The sequence below is a fragment of the Phytophthora infestans genome, genomic scaffold (assembly GCF_000142945.1).
Source record: "Phytophthora infestans T30-4 supercont1.10 genomic scaffold, whole genome shotgun sequence".
In the NCBI taxonomy this organism is placed as follows: Eukaryota; Oomycota; class Peronosporomycetes; order Peronosporales; family Peronosporaceae; genus Phytophthora; species Phytophthora infestans.
This window is the reverse complement of record NW_003303749.1, coordinates 3,098,952-3,117,018: the sequence shown is the minus strand read 5'-3', so window position 1 is coordinate 3,117,018 and position 18,067 is coordinate 3,098,952. Positions and strand designations below refer to the sequence as shown.

The following is an 18,067-nucleotide window of genomic DNA, read 5'->3' as shown; positions in this document are numbered from 1 at the left end:
GGTGGCCATGAGTTTGCGCTTTGTTTCTAACGTTAATATCTGTACTGTATGGTACATTTCCAGTGGTTTTTACTAGCGCTGACGGAATTAGAGCTCCTTTGTTGTGCGGTTTCGTGCATTGCAGAAGCAAGTGGGCGCCTCGATGGCTACTCGAAGCGTTGGATTAGATGGTGCTGAGTCACAGTACTGCGATCTCTCGGTAAGTCCTCGTTGTGCTGCTGCTAGATCAGACGTAGATGCTGACCGGTTCGTATTGCAGGGACGCGGACTCACAACGGGGCAAGCTGACCGCACACTTCGCGTATTCGCAACGGCTGACACTATCGACTTGTCCAACAATGAGATCGACAAGATACCGGCGTCAATCCCCACTGAAGTAGTAACACTGGACATTTCGTTTAACATTATTGCAAGCATTCAAGAGATCGAACGGCTGAAGTTTGTTCAGGAGCTTCACTTGGCGTTCAACCGCCTCGATGACGTCCGACCGCTTGAATTCTGCCCACGACTCGTTCGAGTCAACTTAAGTGGGAACAGGTACAGTCTTGGGTCCAGCTTTTACGGCCATGGGGGTGCAGTACGCTAATGTTGATCGTGTGTAGGCTTATGAACACAAAAGGGCTTGAAACACTCGAGCTTTTGGAGAACCTAGATGTCTCCGACAACCTAATTGAGTTGTACGTACAAGAATTTCATGTTGGGTTAAGCTACTGTCCTAACTCAACGTTGTTTTCATCAGCCCAGAGGCGCTTCGGGCACTTTCACTCAACCAGAACCTTACACATTTGACGATTCGAGGCAACCCGCTGAGTCAAAAGCCTGGCTACCATGTCCCAATGCTGGACATGATCCCCAGTCTGATCATTTTGGACGACAAAAAGATGCGGAGTAAGGCCACTTACAAGACAAAAGACGTGTCGACCATCAAGTCCGTCTCATACTGTAAGCTAGCAGACCGGTTGACTTTGATAATCGCATCGTATTTACAGCTAATTTTCGGGTGTTGCAGCACGGATTTACGACGATAAGAAGCAATTCATGATCCACAAGCAAACTCGGCCACGCCCTGCCCCAACTATACAGCCATTACTCCCAGGAGACCCCGCGCCAAAATATGATGGCACAATGTTTCTCCCTCCTCCCATCGAACCCACTCACGAACGTGCTCGAGCGGGCCTACAGAAATACCAACAAGGCTCGCTGCCGATATCACCACCAGTGCCATTTTCACCTAAGGCGCTTAACTCACCCACAAAGAATCGAGCCGCTCCCTACTTGAGTATGTACGACAGACTAGCGCAGTCGAATGGATTCACTTCTACCCGACCCATTTCTCCGACCGTCAAGCCCATCTTAGATCCAAAACCTAGCAAACCTGACATTGCCGCGTTATTGCGGTTGCGTGAAGAGCAATCTGCTGCTGTACGTCTGCAGAAAGCAGTCGCCAAGTCATCCAACGAAAGCAATCGAGGTAGGTGAAGCTGCCTTGTCACTTTATTCACGGTGCATTGATATCATGTCGTTTATAGCCATTACGCCGAGTACGCCAAGGAATTCAAACCAACAGCAGCGCCAACAACAACGGACACCATCGACCGTGCGCGGTTCGGCCAGGCGTTCATCGATCAAAGCAAACAATCCCGAACCTGCGGCCACTGAACGCACCTTGGACGAGAAGCAGAAGAACGTCTTAAGCGTGATTCAAAACCTGATCGAGCACAAGAAACAAACTTTAGCCACCCTCGGGACGCAAAAGGTAGGCAGAGGAACAACAACTCGTTATAAAAACGGGTCAGGTCAAATAGTGCGATAACCTGAATGTCCAAGTAGCCAAGCATTGTGAGCCCAAGTCCAATAAATAGCGGCTTCAGATTGTGTTGCCATGATGCTTCAAGTCTATCAGCCGAGGTCGGCGTCACACGCTTCTGCTCCTAGCAGCTCCATGCAGTTGATCGACGGGAAATAGTGCAGACGTTCCCGGGAAAAGTCGACGTATCGTAGTTCCCCGGGTGACAGCGTCATTATGTCAGTCTGGCCGATCTTTGGAGCATCAAAGACGCTGGCAGGTGTGGGCTGGGAGTTACGGTGTACCCGAGCATACAGAACTCCACTACTTATCAATTCCTCCAAAAGCACGCGCATGTCCTGCAGACTGACAATCTTCCGCATCTTCTTCTGAACAGCGCAATCTTGAATACCAGGACAGCACATGACGATATTCACGACCTTCCGCTTCAACTTGAGAGCCATCTTTGCGTTAACACTTCCATCTAAGTGAAGCCATGGCCGCGCAACCACAGTGCTGTCCTTGTCGAATATGAAGTGAACTTTTTCCGCTGTCGAATCACTCGTAATCCGGTATGGATGCAAAGCCCAGAGGCTAGCAAACTTCCGGAGTATAAAGCGACTGTGATCATACCCATTCACCTCAAGAACACTTCGTTTGCGAATCATGTCGTCCACCTCGCGCTGGATCAGACTGCGCGTATTGTTGCAGTCAGCATAATTCTTATGTCCAGATACTGCGTATCTTTCTTCCAGCTCGTTGAGCGTCACGCCTGAGCTCGCTGCTTCGGTGAGTACGACAGACACCCACGACGAAAATGAATGAGGCGGGACGTGCTTCCTTCGTTTTGATATTCCTTGGGGCATCTGGTGACTACCGGAAAAGGCCTCCATCGCCTTAATATTTTGCGCTTGTGTCACTTCGTCAGCCACTCCAAACACTGACTTCACCGCCCAATATTCTTTCAAAAAATCCTCTGGAAACACGCCACCCCATTGTCGCGACAAGTGACCTGCCAAACCTTTAACTGCTGCTACGCGTTGGGTCTCAAGATCATTCGCAGAGCGTCTACCAGGCGTCACATACGACGGAACGAGCTGAGAGAACCCCGAAACCATGGACGATAATGCCACTGCAGCTTGTCCTGGCGGCATATTCGCTTCGATTTCATGCTCAAAGTAGCGATCATTCTCCTCAGCCACCATCGTGGCTTCATCGACGTTTTCGTTTACAAACGACGAATACTTGGCGGCCTCGCAGAAAGTCTCCATCAAATAGTGAGGAATCTTCAAGCTTTTCATTTCAAAGACCTTCGAGTGGACTTGAAAGCCTCGCTGCTTTTGGTTCTTGCCTTCATTCGCTTGAGGCGTCCGTGTTATCAATCCTGCCAGCCACAAGTACCTCCACACCAACTTCACTTCACTCTCTTCCCAGCTACTCATAAGTGCATCCGCTAGAACAGAGTAATAGCTGGAACGCTCGTGGAGAATCACTTGCAATGCCCGACACAGCAATGCAGTCAATCGTGGCTGGCTCATGATGGCAGCTTCCTCGTGGAAGGCTCCACCTGGGTTTTTCATCTGCGTGATGGTGACCTTCGCTCTCTCCAGTCTGGCTTGAATAGCTGGTGCTTCTAGTAAATCATTTACACGGAGCATACACTCGACCGGTTTCTTCTTGAAGACGTTACCAAGCTCCTTCCACGAGATCAACGTGCGCGTCAAGTTCGTCGTCCGGAACGCAACCCGCTCATCTTTTGATTGAAGTGCTAGAGGCACCTCAACAAACCACCGACACGACATTTGCTCAAGGTAGAGGTCTATCAGTCGTAAATCGTCTTCAAGGTTCCACGTCATGGTTCGACGCGTTCTCTTGGCCCCAACGTGCTTGCGGAACTTGCTGACACCAGCTTCACTCGTATCAGCAGGAGTCATCAATGCCGAAATACTGCCATTGCTATTTTTTGCAATCTTGCGTCGTTTCTGCGAAGACTCCTCCCCTGCTGACACACCTGATTGATAGCGTTTGCGCTTCAGCATCTGAATCGGTCCTGCGGCCGCTTTGGCTCGAGCCGTACTGTTTCTTGTCGTCGTTGTGGAGTGAGGAACCCACGCTTTAAGAACGTAGATATTGTGCTCTGATAGCGGAGCTGATTGAATAAGAGCGCCGTCCAGCTTGATGCTTACGCTATTAGGATCCGGCGACGCAGTACCTAATCGAGCCCCCTCGACGCTCAAAAAGCGTAGCGCCTTCCAATACGCTTTTACATCCTCCATTCCGTTAAAATCGAATTCCAGAGGAACTCGCCCGGCGAAGTGGTCACTCTTGCTCTTGCACGAAAAACCCGGTGCGTAAGCATACGAATGCTCGGATGGAAGCCGATGCAACACGCGTGTGCCTTGTTTGACGCTGATACGAACACGACACTTGATCTTGAACAATCCACCTGATAACGTCGCAAACGCCACTCTTGAAACAATCGAATCGAAGTCGTCTGATGTCTGGAAAACGTTAAAAAGGCCTGGCGAAGACGTATCATGCACCACCTGAAGAAGCCTCAGATCGAGTAAGACACGCACGATCTTCGAGAACCGATCCGCTTCGCATCCTCGAAGTTTCTCCACAAGCGATTCGGGCAGCACGTCCCACGAGCCACCCTTCGACATAGCTAGCCTAACTGCTGCTTCTTCTCGGTCCGTCAGCAGTTCCGGGACACCAACCAGCTGGATATACTCCTTTACAGTCAAAAGATCTAGTACATCTTTCAGCACGAACGAAGTCTCCTTCAAACCGTCACATGATAAGCCAGTGTCACGCGATTCACCTATAGCACAGCGAGGGGTTAAGCGCTCAATTCGATCCCAAATCAAAAAGTGGAATGCTCGACACTTAAACATCATGCCGAAAAACATCCCAAGCCCACGACTTTGCTTCTGTAGTTTCGCCAGCCCAAGCCGCGCCAGCTTGTAAGACACGGCGCTATACTGGACAACCTCCTGGTCACGCGGTTCCTGCGTGCGAGCTTCCTGTGAGAAATCTTCTTTCACTACGCCACCACCGGTGTTGGTGCGGCGCTGCTTTCGGCGGTTGGTCACCACGACATAATCGTCATTATCGTGGTCCACAAGATTCGCCTGGTATTTCCGCTGTTGCTCCTCCTCGTATGCTTTAATAAACTCTCGGATTGATTCACGACTGCGCTGATATCCCAGCAGCACTGCGCACTTTACCTTTCGATGTGCTTTCTTAAGTACCTGTTTCGGCGGCAGGGTAATATCCATCGTGCTCATTTTCTTCTCCTCGACAAGTTCATCCACAATACGGCGGACGGAGCGGATATCCATGGTACTAGCTTCCGCCATCCGCTCCATATCGACCAAACCAGTTCGTAATTGATGCAGCGACACAATCTTCTCCATCTGTACCCGTTTTAGTATGTAGTTTCTTCGCCTGTCGATCGTCGACGCCCTCACCACTCCGCGTGCTGCTTGAATCATTGTGCCTGGTTGAGGTTGGCCACTAACATCATCGTCGTCGTCTCCTTTAGGTGTGCTATACTTATCAGTTGTACGGGTTACCCGTACCCCCACACTGATATCCGTCGAGTTGGTGCTGCTACTAGTTGTAGCACGTTCACTACTCTCCTCCTGCTTCCCACTACCAGGAACAAACATCCGATACATTGTGCTCTTACCCAGAACAACTTGTTCCACTGAAATATTGTAATTTGAGATCAATCCTTGTGCCAATTTGTAAGGTAGTTTGAACGTTGGGACGCCTAGCACATCTCGGAGCTCAGGTACTGTGGCTCCAACCTCTTCTCGGTCTTGAATAGCCACGTACATTTGCTCCATGATCCCACGTTCAACCACCGGGCGGCCTACAGCCATCGCACCAGGTCCAAGATCCTCAAAAGTCACAGATGAGCCTCGCCGTCGACCAGATACACCGGTTGAGCCATCTCGCAGACGGATACACCACAGTTTGCGCCCAATGTATTCACCGGCAGTTTTGCATCGCGCCATAAACAGCTGAAGCGGAAAATTCAATTGTGCGCTCATCTGCTGGATGAAATAATTCCGCAACTGCTCCTGGTGACGTTTCCCGTAGCCTAACTCGCGTCCAATGTCTGCAAACACACACGTTCTGTCACCTCGTGCTTTCATCATATTGACAATCACCTGCGCCAGAGCTTCTTTCGGGAACGCCTGTCGAGATATTGCAGCTGATGGCGAGATCATGGACGGGTGGAACTTGCTGGCGAAGCGTGTCAAGTGAACCATGTTGAACCGTCTCTGGTCAGCCGTCACGATGTTCTTCACAACGTAATTACTGGCAATCAACATATCCAGCAGGTAGTGCAACTTCCGTGAGTCTCCAAATAGTCGTGAGTTTGTCAACGCAGCAGCGTTTTCGCCGCGTACCCTCGAGCGCCCAATAATCTCCAACAAGTCGAACTGCGGCGAGATTGTGTCCAATAACGTGGCGTCCTGAACGCCAAGATACTTGAGTCTCAGCGTTTCGCAAGCCACAATACCTAGTACACCATCCTGATTGCTCGTCATAGCCTCCTCGTAACTCAGATCTCCTACATCCACCTCTCCTCCTAGCCGATAGCCTCGTGGACTTCGTAATACCCACTGCGTCTCATCCGCAGCGTCTTCCTCTTTAATGCTGATCTCTGTTTCCTTTCCCTGTTGCTGTGTCTGTACCTGCTCATTTCTCTGCTTCACCGAGTCCTTTTTCATCTTCTCATCGTTCGTTGCTGTGTTATTATCGCCATCATCCTCAAGCACAATTTCTTCGTCTCCACTGCGCTGTCGCCGTCGCCGTACTCGACTCGTGCTGTCGGATCTATCTCTACCTTCGCAATCAGACTCTGATAATCTTCGACGCTGTTTCTGAGCTGCAATACGTCGCATGGATGGCAGCACGGGCTGCAACGGCTGGTTCTTGCTCTTGTGTCGCTTAAGCGTGTGCTCCGCATCATCGTCCACCCGCGTCTTGACTGCAGGCGTGTCGACGCTCGGAGTGTTGAGAAGTGTGGTCTTCCACTTGCGCTTGCGCCTCGGCGTCGTCCAGTCGTCCAGGTTCGGCTTCTTCTCCGCAGTACCAGCAGTACTGACCTCCAGTGGCCGCATGACGTGGAAGCTCAGCTGGCTCTCCATACCGCGTAGCACACACCAGGCATAGCGACGATAGGTAATGTCATTTTCTGAGTCCATTACCTCAAACAGCTCGCGCAGGGGCACCCCGCAACGCCCTTCGAGTCCAATCTCCTCTAAGCAGCGCGCGACGAATTGCGGCATGGGGCACTTCACGGCCATCGCTTTGCGCAGCAGCACGTGGAGGCAAGTCTGGATTCGACGCGTCGGCCACTGAGCGTGCACACCAGGAAGACGATGAGGTCGCGCTTCCAGTGTGTGGATGCAGGATTCTACTGGATGAAATGTCGAATTAAATGTTTTTTCGTTTTTTTCTTTAAAAACAAAAAAATGCAATATTACTGCAGCTAATATCTAAGAATTAAAAATTTGAAATTACATAAAGATATAAGTTTAATTTTTTAATTACCAGAATTTGATCTGCCATGTCTGTTCGCAGAAAGGTATTGTCAATTCCAGTGAAAATTGGATACCGAGGGTGATTGACGGATAGTCTGAAAAATCAACACTTAGATATGATTGGTCAAAACTCACCAGCTTCAACTTAGGTTGAACCACAAGCTGATATTGATGCGAAGTAGCGTCCGCTGGGGATGCTGGTATCTGCTGCTCAGGTTGACCAACAGGAGATGCAGCTCGGGGTGATGTTCGACGTCGTGTGGAACGTGGAGTCCGCGGCTGTCTAGCTGTACCAGGGGCTGGAGAAGGTCGAGCTTGAGCTGATTCACCAGGTGATCTTGCTGCTCCAAGAAGTGACGCTCGTTGGGCTGCAGATGACACTGGACCCGGGGTTGAGTATGCCCTAGTCGTGGTCGCTGGCAGTGCTTCTCGGTCTGGAGGTGTACGCCATCGTATTGGACCTGGGTGGGGCGGTGTAGTCTCCGTTGGCGTCCGAGTACGCTCAGGATATGGAGATACACGGGCCGAATGTGGCGATACACGTGTTCGACCACCACAGCGTGCACCATCAGCTGATGCAGCACCCGCTGGTGGGGTCCTCTTGCGCTACCAGACGAGACGTTAGATCGGAGATCCATTACCGCTTACTGACACGGGAAACGTTGTGGAAACCTGTCGCATGTAATGTTTCCGTATGATGTATGGTAGGATGAACGATTTCATAGGCCATTCAGCGCGGGTGATTAATAAATCAGGCAGTCAAGTTTTGAGTAGAAAGCACAATACAGCGAATACAAGATGCAATAGCTCGTCTATTTAGAAATAAACGTCTTATTTGTGAGTTTTTAGTGACTCAGTAATAAAGCATTTGTTTTACTTCGACAGAACGCATACATGTTTCACTTTGCCCGAATACGTAGTTGTTTCACTTCAATATATCGCAGAGCTGATTCGCTTTTTAATTCTTCTCCGGTCCAGATAATAATTAACAGTTAGGTTTTCTATAAAAAATCTCGCATGTGTGATTGGTCAATGTCCATTCTGAGATGGGTACGATTGGTTAAAACAAGTTCGTATGAGGATTTGTATGCACACGGATTGAGAGTAATTGACGCGAAAATGAAATCAATTGCTTTTAGTGATTTATTACTAGATTAAGCTCAGTTTGCGCTTTTTCTAGTATATTTTAAAGTTTAATTCTGATTATTTTTGACGTCAAAGCAAAAAAAAGCTCCACCCCTCCGTAAAGTGATACTTCAAATGGTCAGGCATTAGCAAAATTGGCGGGAAATTTGTTCATATGAAAAATTGTGCTGACGCTACGTAAGTAGAGCTTTCAATGGAGCTGTACGACCGAATTTATCTCCGATTTAAAGAACTGTTAATTCTTTTTCTGACCAGACAAGTACGCAGATATTTTACTTCGGTATAATGCAGATACGTTTAATTTTGTGAGCGGTTAGACCCAGTGGTACGCCACCACAAACAACCTGGTGGGGCAGCTTAACGGTCTGATCAACTGTGACTACACTATCCGGACCAAACATAAGATTGAGGGGCTGTTCTAGCTGCTGGTGAATTGCTGCGGTCGTCAGTCGGTAACTCTAAGAATCTTTAAGGAATTCCCTGAAGCCACCCAGCAGTTATACTCAAGGGCTAAGGAATTTCGCCACCGAGATCTTCTGTGGATATGCCTCTCAGCATGTCCAGAATCGACTTCCTACTTGTTTCCCCAAACCCAGACGTGATTCGTGTGCCGTGGCGTGGCTGTGAGCGTATCTATCTTCCGGAGCTCGGGCCCACTCGCGAGGTAGCCCCGGTGTCGACCCAGATGGGATTAAATTACGCGCGATTGTAGGGATTTGGGCAGCCTGAGGGAGGCTGGCATGTGCATTTGAGTGCGAATCTCGTACTACTTCAAGTTTGCAAACTGCATTCACGTGGTTTTTGCTCTGCAGATTGAGAACTACACTGGGCTGGATGATAAAAGGACTATAGTTTTGTGTCTAAAAAACGCCGCCGATCGGATACGCCTAGTGTCATAGTCCCGCCGGTCGCCCACTGAAAAACCGACATGCGTAGAATACGGAGTGAAATCCGTTAGCCGCTTCTCGATAAATAAAGAAACTCTAGCTTCATGTCTATTTTTCAAATTAATAATACCATCACGTTCACCTTCAATAATAATCTTAGCTTAAACTAATCTTGGTTTGCTTTCATTCTCGAGCTCACCTCGGCGATGGCAAGCCAACACGACGGGGCCCCAACGGACGCAGCCCACCAACACCATTTCCTGCCTCCATCAGGTGGTATCAGGTGCACCTCCACCCCCGTGGGGTGGGGGCGCCTCGATGAGGCTGCGGTTCGTAACTTTAGCAATTGGGATCATGTTCAACGAGGTGATACCTCAAATACGGCAGACGCAGTCAAGTGGCTGACCGATGGTGTGCCAAAAGTACGCATCACCAAGGCCCGCCTCATTGAGGTGGCTGCTTTAGGTGACGACGCTGGTGAAACGGAAGGCGTCCAACCGACTGGAGCCGACTTAAGCGGGCTACCACCCTACCAGATGCGGACCATCATCGCTGATCGACGAATTAACGGTCGCGTCTAATTCCTTACCTCTTGGGAGCTGACGTGGGAGCCGGCAGCTAATCTCCCTTCAAACGAAATATATAAATACCGTAGGCGCCAGCGGCGCCGAGTAGAGCGGGCCTACGCTGAAGCGGAAGCGGCAGAAGAATAAACAAGTATCAGCATGCTCATGATACATGTATTATCTTTTTTTACAAAATAAATTCCTGTTTCTTCACCTCATGCAGAGCTATTTATATGATCAACACTAGCAGCGCACTAGGCCATCCGCAAGAGCAGTACAGGGTTTTCACCCTTCAACATGCCCTGCACAAGCCAGTTGGCCGCTACCGAACCATATTACAGCTCTGCATGTCTGGGTAGAACGTACTGGATACCGAGGGTGAGCGTAGCGGTAGCGCGCACGTCAGTAGCTGGGCCTTCACTGTGCACGAGCGCCGCCGCACCGGGAGTCACGACCGAGGCATGTCGCGCCCGCGCACGTGAGCTTTGTATGTCCGATTAGAGCGTAGAGGTAGTCTGGATGCCGAGGTAGAGCGTAGTGGTAGCGTGCACGTCGGTAGATGGGCCTTCACTGTGCACGGGCGCCGCCGTGCCAGGAATCCCACCGAGGTCCGCGTCCAAGGCCTATGCTGTCTAGTGAGGAGACTGCCGAATTAGCTGACTGCTCCTCGCTACAAAGGACAGTCAGCTCATTGATTAAATGTCGGGGACGCATAGATGACCCACGTCTCACAGAGCCTCTGCCGCATATCCTCCGGCGTAGTATCAGAGAGCAGCTAGCATACGCACGATCTGTGTGGCACGCAGACTGTGCGTGTACTGGCTGCATTTCGCTTTGTATTTGAGCTCTTTTGTCGTAATGGAGCAGCGCAGCTGAGGCGAGCACTTTAACTACATCCGCGCGCAGACTCAGATACGCAGAAAGGCTGTGCGCAACTACGAAGAGGCGTCTAACCAGTAGTTCAATACGTTGCCGAACCCTGTCTCAAAGCAGGTAAATGTTAGTAAGCGGACCGTTGACCTGATAGCCCAATCGGACAAGGCCTATGCAACCTTTTGCGCTTCGTGCGTCGTACAAACAATGTAATTGAATGCCTTGCTCATCGCTGTCATGCTCCAACCGCCTTGATCAAGATTCCACGGGGTTCTGATATTGCTATCTATATTGGCCTTTTGTACGGCCCTTCGTCGGAAAGAATGGGATAACAAGCCTACCGTCAAGCTGCACTTGTCTTAAATGCATTGAGAGCTTCACCTTCGAAGCACGTGGCTCACATACGCGTGAATGCCAGGTACGTTGGTAGTTCTTTCACGGGACCTGCATCTCCCGCAAGTGATGGCTGTGTGTGTGTGTGGCTCTGCTATCTCCCTAGTTTATAGAAGATCATGCAGAGGGATCTCGTCCTGGGGAATTGTCGGTAGGGTCAACCGTTTAGAGTAACTGGTCCAACGGAAATCCGCTCGGCGTCGAGTGGATCGCTGTCGCAACAGCGAGATTATGTTTAGGGCAGAATTAGAGATTTTTATGATCGCGATAGAGCGAAGCTGCTTGCTGTGATGCTGACTTCATGCGCTTGAAGCTGATGAATAAACACGCACCTGTCAAAATATATTTTTTACACAAATGTATTAGTGTACATGTATGAAATATCTCGGTATACCGAAACTTGGTTTTTCATCAAGTAAAGATTGTCAGAGGGCCGACCTAACAGATACAACAGAGGCTCGAGAAGGGCAGCATCTTTGTAGTCGTTTGCAGATGTCGCGTGCTTCACGATAGTACCGCATAGAGCGCGTAGGTCGCTTTTGGTGCAAGGAGCCGCTTGGTTCGTGAGCTCAGCTCTGCGCTTGCAGAAGTATTTTCAAGAATCGACGCAACCTTTAAAGTGTCGATTTGGTACTCCATCTAGAGCTGGAAACATTTCTAAAAGGTGTGTTTTTACGTCACCAAAATAGCTAGCGACAGAGTTCTTAACAGTAAATCGCCCATAGAGTTCTCTTTAAAAAGCTAGAGGGCGAACTTGTCAAGAACAAGATAAATCATGTTACCAGTCGTGTCTGTGCTGACTACCTCGTAAATTATCTTCAGTGTCAGACGCTCAGCGATTGCAAATCGTTCGAATGCGTTGAGTACCGTTGAGCGCGCTCGTTGCGTGTTCCCTGGAATCAGCGCCATCGGGGACATCGCTCTCGTTGCTGAGTCGATGCAAACCGCCTCGTCTGTCATACCTCTTGAATATGATCGATGTCCGAGTATGTCCGGTATTTAAGATTAAATATTTAGATTACTGATGTTTACTAAAGGTAATATTCATTTTCTTAAAAATATTCGGACATAACATGTCGGAGCGGACGGAGGTTCAGCTCTTCTCAAACACAGGATCTTTACGTACATTGCATTGGCCAAAATAAATTATTGCAGAATCGTGATTGGCGCTACTCTATTGCAAAAATTTCTTGAAATAAACTTGTGCACGCTATTCTACCATAACATAAGACCGTAACAAAAGCAGCTCATAATTGTGTTAAAGTTATGTATTTGTGTACTAGTTGTGTAAGAAGCTTAGGGAATCGGGTTTTGGGATAGACTAGGCCAGAAATATGTGTGTAGCGAGTTTGTAGCCGTAATAGTAGGGCCTGTGGGCTAAGAAAACGGCAATTTACTGATTATGCTTGTTGTAAGCCCGGATGGGTGCTCACACTACACTGCAAAAAGCGAAATGAGGCCCCGGTTCAAAATTGATGTCCACTAATTGAAGCAGAATTTTCTTTTTACGGCGCTTTTTACATGTATTTACTATTGACAACGACCGGCTATGTGGGTTAACCCTTACCAGTACGGTTGTCTCTAAACAGCTCGCTTGTGGGGTCGCAAAAATAAACAAAGGTTCATTCTTGATTTTTTTCTAATAAGAAACAAGTCGCCTAACCGCTACTACTTTATTATAGGCCCGCTATATTGATTATCAGCGTGTTTGTATATTTCGTGTATGTGCGATATGTGGCCACCTCTGCTGTCTATGCGTTGTGTGCTTGCTTGCGTTGAGATCAACATTGCTGTTCTGAAAGGACATTAAGCTTTGTGCTTGACACAGCACTCAAATGTATATTTCGTGTATTTTGTGACGAGGTTAACTTTGCTGTTCCACATAGAGGTTAAGCTTAGTGTTCAAAACGGTGCTACCAATACCTAAGTTTAGGTACGGCATCTTAAGCATGTAATACACCCAGTATTAGCTCTTGCTGCTTACTCTGCGCTACCTTCTGCGTCGTTGAGTGAGTTGTCCTCCACAGGTTCGTTCTCGAAGAAGCGCTTGCGAACAAAGAGGCGGCATTCTTTTTGGAAGGCAGCAACAACAAACTTGTGGATGTGCTCCCTCGGCTCCCACGTTGGCTGCCAGTCAGCGAAGTAGTACTTCTGCCGCTTCTTGCGCTTCCCTGCCATCACCTTGCGTACGTGGTGCTGCTTCTCGCCGCCTACATGATCGTCGCCATCATCAGATAGAGGAGGCTCGACAAGCCATTCGTGAACATCGCCAAGACCCGCCCGTCGCTTCTTCTGCTCCTTCATGGCTTCGTAGACGACTTGAATGGCTTCGGGAAGAAGGCTTGCTGATGCGACGATCGTGTTGAAGGTAAGCCGGAGATGGTGAATCGCTTCATCATCTAGAAGAAGCTTGTACGCCTTGCCTGTTGTGATACACAGGGTCTTGAACGCTTTCCAAGATCTAACAGGGTGCTTGGTCGGCTTTTTCGCTGGCATGATGAGCAGTGTGACTGTAAGGTGGGTGTAAATTGAAGAATGGTTGCAAGGTTGAGCAAAGCGATAGGAAACGCATGGACCAGGCAAGTAGCGTGTTATTACTGAATGCAATCTAACGCTATGACTTTATTCGAATGCGAAGGTGCAGGATCAGTGATGCGTCCCACAGCGTGAAGTTGATGTGGTAGCTACGGATATGATTGTTGAGAAGGCCGCTCTTGTGGAGCTTGCGCATGGACTTAAAGACATTTGGGGCTCCACGAGCGATGATCTTGTGATCTTGAAGGAAAGCTAGCAGCTTTACCTCAACTTGTGTCCCCAAGGCCAGCACTTCATCGCGATACGCTGGTTCAGCTTGAAACCTTCAGGGAGAAACAGCTTCATGAACGACACGATCATCTTGAAGAATAACCTGGATGCTTCATAGCCGCGACTGTCAAGCGCCACGTTCGAGGTTCTTGCGCGTACCAGGAGTACCATGCGTCCTTTTAAGCTCGTAGCCGCAGAGGTACGTCTTCGCTTTACTGTCTGCGCGTTGATCACCGCACCCTCACTTGTGTTGTCTCCTTATTCTGCTCGTTCGCGCTAGCTGTAGATCTTAGATTCCATGGTAGACAGTCGGGTGTCAAGCTTTTGGTTGATTTGAATAAATTCTCCGTCAAAGCCGCTTGCTGGCGAAATACTGGGTGCTTCGTTATTTCTTCTGAAGGAATTGGAGTGATTAACATGTTGGGTTTCCCATCCGGACTTGTGCTGCTGGACAGGTAAGATGACCATGCAAGAAGTTTATTCACGGATACCCCTTTCGCGACTGCACATGCCTCGATACGCTGACCGCTAAGGCGTCCGACTTCACGCCTTTCAAGGATGGATAGTGGCGCATCACGTATGTCATGAAGGTGTCAGCGACGCGGGCGTTTTTGTTGTAAGCTTCCACACCTAGTCCAGTCAAGGCACCAAACAGCGCAGAGACGACAGCGCGGATCTTCGCTTGCGCCTTAAAGTCGAAGAAGTACAAGGTTAGTAGTGGTACCGGTTTCGCGGGGTCGTGGCCACTCAGTACTCGGACAACTTTGTGATATTCGGCTGGAGTATTGAAGATGTATGCGAATGCCTTGTTGGTCGACGTCATATTCCATGCGCCTCTATCGAAGGTTTTTTGGACGCATATACCTGACCCATTCGCGTGCTGCGCTCCTCCACGTCAAAAGGAATGCGATGTCAAGTTACCACCCACACCTGTCTTACCCATGACTCGATCGAAAACGCGATTCACGCTAAGGATACCGGGCGAGGCGTCTACCGCTTTCGGCTGTCCATCGAACGTTGGTGGTCTTGAGGACAGTCGACCAAGTCAATCAGAGGTGCAGCTGGCGTCTGAGATGGTAGAGAAGGTCCCTGCTGTTGTGAAAGCTGGTCGAGAAGTGCCGCTGTTGGTGATGAGTGCGTGATTAGCGCAAGGGCAACGGCAAGCAACGAACACGTGGTAAACAGGGTTCGCGAAAATCCAGCTTTTCGGATTTGAGTGGGTGGGTAGAAAAAAACTGGGTATATCTGTTGAATGACGTCATTTACACAATTATCAAAAAATATTGCCACCTCAGAGAAATATGGAGCGGTAACAGATGATTTAGGGCGGTTAAGGAAAATTTAGTTGCATTTAACCGAGTTTTGAAACGGTTTAAGGGAGAAATATGCTCTAATGACAGCTGGTGGCGGTTGGGGCAGCTCTTTTCAGCTATTTAACCAATTTTCGGCTTGCTGGACCGCGTTATCTAATTTGCTTCGTATGACGGTTGGTTTGTGGACTACGCAAACCACGATATGTTTCGTATGACGGTTGGTTTGTGGGCTACACAAACCATGATCTGTTTCTATAACCAAAGCAATACCAAACCCACTACAGCTTTTGCCGTCAACTACAAAAAACTTTCCAGTTACCCCCCTTACCTCGCGATCATGGTCTTTTCGTCCCTCTCATCGCTCTTCTACTAGCCGCCTGGTAGATCAACTGACTTCAATCTCTTATCGGACGTATCAACACTATCGTCACCAGCGGCTGAGCGTTCTCATCCATCTACCACGGATAAAGGGCCGACTCAGCAGGCAAGTGTGGCAGGCGTCACGTCGCCATTTCCGTCGACGAAGCGCGGACGATGCAAGGATCCTGCTTGGGACAAGGTGGTCGTGGCAAATGGAATTGTTTCCTGCCAAAACGTGCGAGCGAATCATTCACCAGCTGGGTGAGACGCATGTTGAGCGTGTGCGTCATCACCTCCAGAAGAAGTGCACTAAGCGGCTGAAGACTAAGACCATAACCTCATGTTTTCCTGCTGTACTGAGTGCTCGGAACGTAACAGAGTTCAAAAAGATATTTGCCCTGTGGTTCTACTCTACGGGAACGGCGTTTCATAAGGTGTCGTATTCATCCTTGTTGCAAGGGCTCCAGATCTTGCATCCCGGAGTTGAGATCCCATCTGCTCGCGAGCTCGCAGCGGTACTGCTGGAGATGTGCTATAAGGATTTTAAGATGAGGATGTCACGCGGGCTGCAGGGCATGAATTACACTCTCAACTCGGATGAATAGACCGAAATCAAAGGCAAGAGCGTAATCAATAACGTTCTAGACTTCGAGGGAGAGAGCTACTTTCTCGAGTCTCACTACACTGGGAGCACCTCACATGACGCCGTTTTCCTCGCTGCTGATGTGAAGCGAGTTCTTCGATCGGTGAAGCTCACGACCATTGTCGCTGTTGTTACCGACAGCAAAGCGTCGAGCCAGCTGATGTGGTCGACGCTGCAGAAAGATTTTTCGACATTGTCTTTCATGGGTGTATTTCTCACGTGATACATCTAATTGAAAAGGACATGATGACCAAAATAAAGTGGCTTGGGAAGCTACAGGAAAACCGCCGCAAACTGGTGAAGTTTTTCAAGACGAGCCAGCTGCTCTTGGCGGAGCTACGTCGACTGCAACGTCTTGAAGACAAAACCGCATTGGTAATGCCTGCTGACACGAGGTGGGGTACAAGTGAAAAATGTTTCTCCTCTGTGCTGAAATCGGCGCCTCTCGATGGTCAGCGGTCGCGACTTTCTCAAGGCGAAGTCCAAGAAAGAGAAGGCAAAGCGGCGGGCGGTTTACAACGTGGTCGCTTCAATCTAGTTTCTTCCGAACTTGATAAAGATCATTGCTTTGTTGGGTGTGTTTTCCGCTGCCCAGAAGATGTTCGAGCGCAGCTCAAGGCCTATAGCAGATGTCTACAGGATGTTTCTGGAGCTTCCGCAGAAATACAGCGAGATGAATATGCCTATATCGGAGTTTGGAATCTTTAGCAGCATTCTGAAAGATCGATTCAACTTCGTCGATGAAAATGCGTATGGTGTATCCTACCTTCTCGACCCGCGATATGGTGGCGAGGGAATGGATGATGACACTAGAAACAGCGCTGCTGATTTTATCTGCAACTGGCACGGACCTGAGCACGAAAACACAGCAGCGATTGAGCTCATGCGCTAACAAGCGCTTCTTCAGAAAGAAACACGAGAAATAAAGTTGGTGAGGGACAAGCGCGTGGGTGTGCAAGAGTTCTGGGGTGGTTTGCAAGGCTTCCCTCTGTTGCGAACGGTAGCGACGCGTAGGTTTGCCTTGTCAAGCTTAAGCGCTTCTGCCGAGCGAAACGTTTTGACTCACAAGCTCATCCATTCGTCAGAGCGAAACCGTCTCAGAGGAAGAAACGTCGAGAAGCCGGGTTTTATCTTTTTTAACGCGAAGAGCATTGACGCTGACGATATTGCCGAGTTTAACGACGTCTAAGACCTCGCAGAAACAAGGCCTGACGAAGAAACCGGCAGCCAGGACAACGCGTTTGAGTACTACTCAAAAGACAGCTATAACGCAAAATAGAGCTTCCAATATGCAGTTTATCTTCGCTTATATACTTAAGCTAATGACAAACAATGGGGTCTTCATTCATAATACTGTGTAGCCAAAGTGAAGATCATAGATCATAAATATTGTAGCCAAAACGAAGACTATTGACCGTGAGCTGTTTTGCCAAAACGAGAACCATGGACCATAAATACTGTAGCCAATACGAGGACCATGAACAACAAATACCCGTAGCCAAAACAAGGACCTCAACTGGGACCTGCATTCTCTATACACTATTACTTAATGTCATATCCAACGTGCCATATTGTAGTGCTGCCCAACCTATGCAATAGAATTTTCCGCCTGTTAATTCTACTAAGGTGAAGTCTCTATTGTTTTCAGAACTTTTTCTTTGCATAATCATTTATAGTCACATACAAATGTTATGAGGTTAAGCTGCAAGAATAAAAGTTAGAGCTGAAACG

General features: G+C 48.9%; 4 protein-coding genes across 4 annotated transcripts; 2 read left to right on the top strand and 2 right to left on the bottom strand.

Annotated features, from left to right (window-relative positions):
* Positions 1-142: 142 nt before the first annotated feature.
* PITG_07229 (uncharacterized protein) lies at positions 143-586 on the top strand (the record flags this gene model as incomplete). The annotated part of the gene is made up of 3 exons (XM_002905121.1): positions 143-199; positions 260-527; positions 579-586. 3 exons carry the CDS (start codon positions 143-145, stop codon positions 584-586), a joined length of 333 nt encoding a protein of 110 aa, XP_002905167.1.
* A 20-nt stretch (positions 587-606) lies between these two features.
* PITG_07228 (uncharacterized protein) lies at positions 607-1,475 on the top strand (the record flags this gene model as incomplete). Its single annotated transcript, XM_002905120.1, has 4 exons — positions 607-677; positions 740-942; positions 1,010-1,388; positions 1,439-1,475. 4 exons carry the CDS (start codon positions 607-609, stop codon positions 1,473-1,475), a joined length of 690 nt encoding a protein of 229 aa, XP_002905166.1.
* A 424-nt stretch (positions 1,476-1,899) lies between these two features.
* PITG_07227 (uncharacterized protein) lies at positions 1,900-2,454 on the bottom strand (the record flags this gene model as incomplete). Its single annotated transcript, XM_002905119.1, has 2 exons — positions 1,900-2,031; positions 2,092-2,454. 2 exons carry the CDS (start codon positions 2,452-2,454, stop codon positions 1,900-1,902), a joined length of 495 nt encoding a protein of 164 aa, XP_002905165.1.
* Positions 2,455-2,552: 98 nt separating this feature from the next.
* PITG_07226 (uncharacterized protein) lies at positions 2,553-7,113 on the bottom strand (the record flags this gene model as incomplete). The annotated part of the gene is made up of 7 exons (XM_002905118.1): positions 2,553-2,563; positions 2,661-2,816; positions 2,859-4,547; positions 4,620-4,797; positions 4,882-5,398; positions 5,459-6,467; positions 6,627-7,113. The coding sequence occupies 7 exons, from the start codon at positions 7,111-7,113 to the stop codon at positions 2,553-2,555; spliced, it is 4,047 nt and encodes a 1,348-aa protein (XP_002905164.1).
* Positions 7,114-18,067: the final 10,954 nt, after the last annotated feature.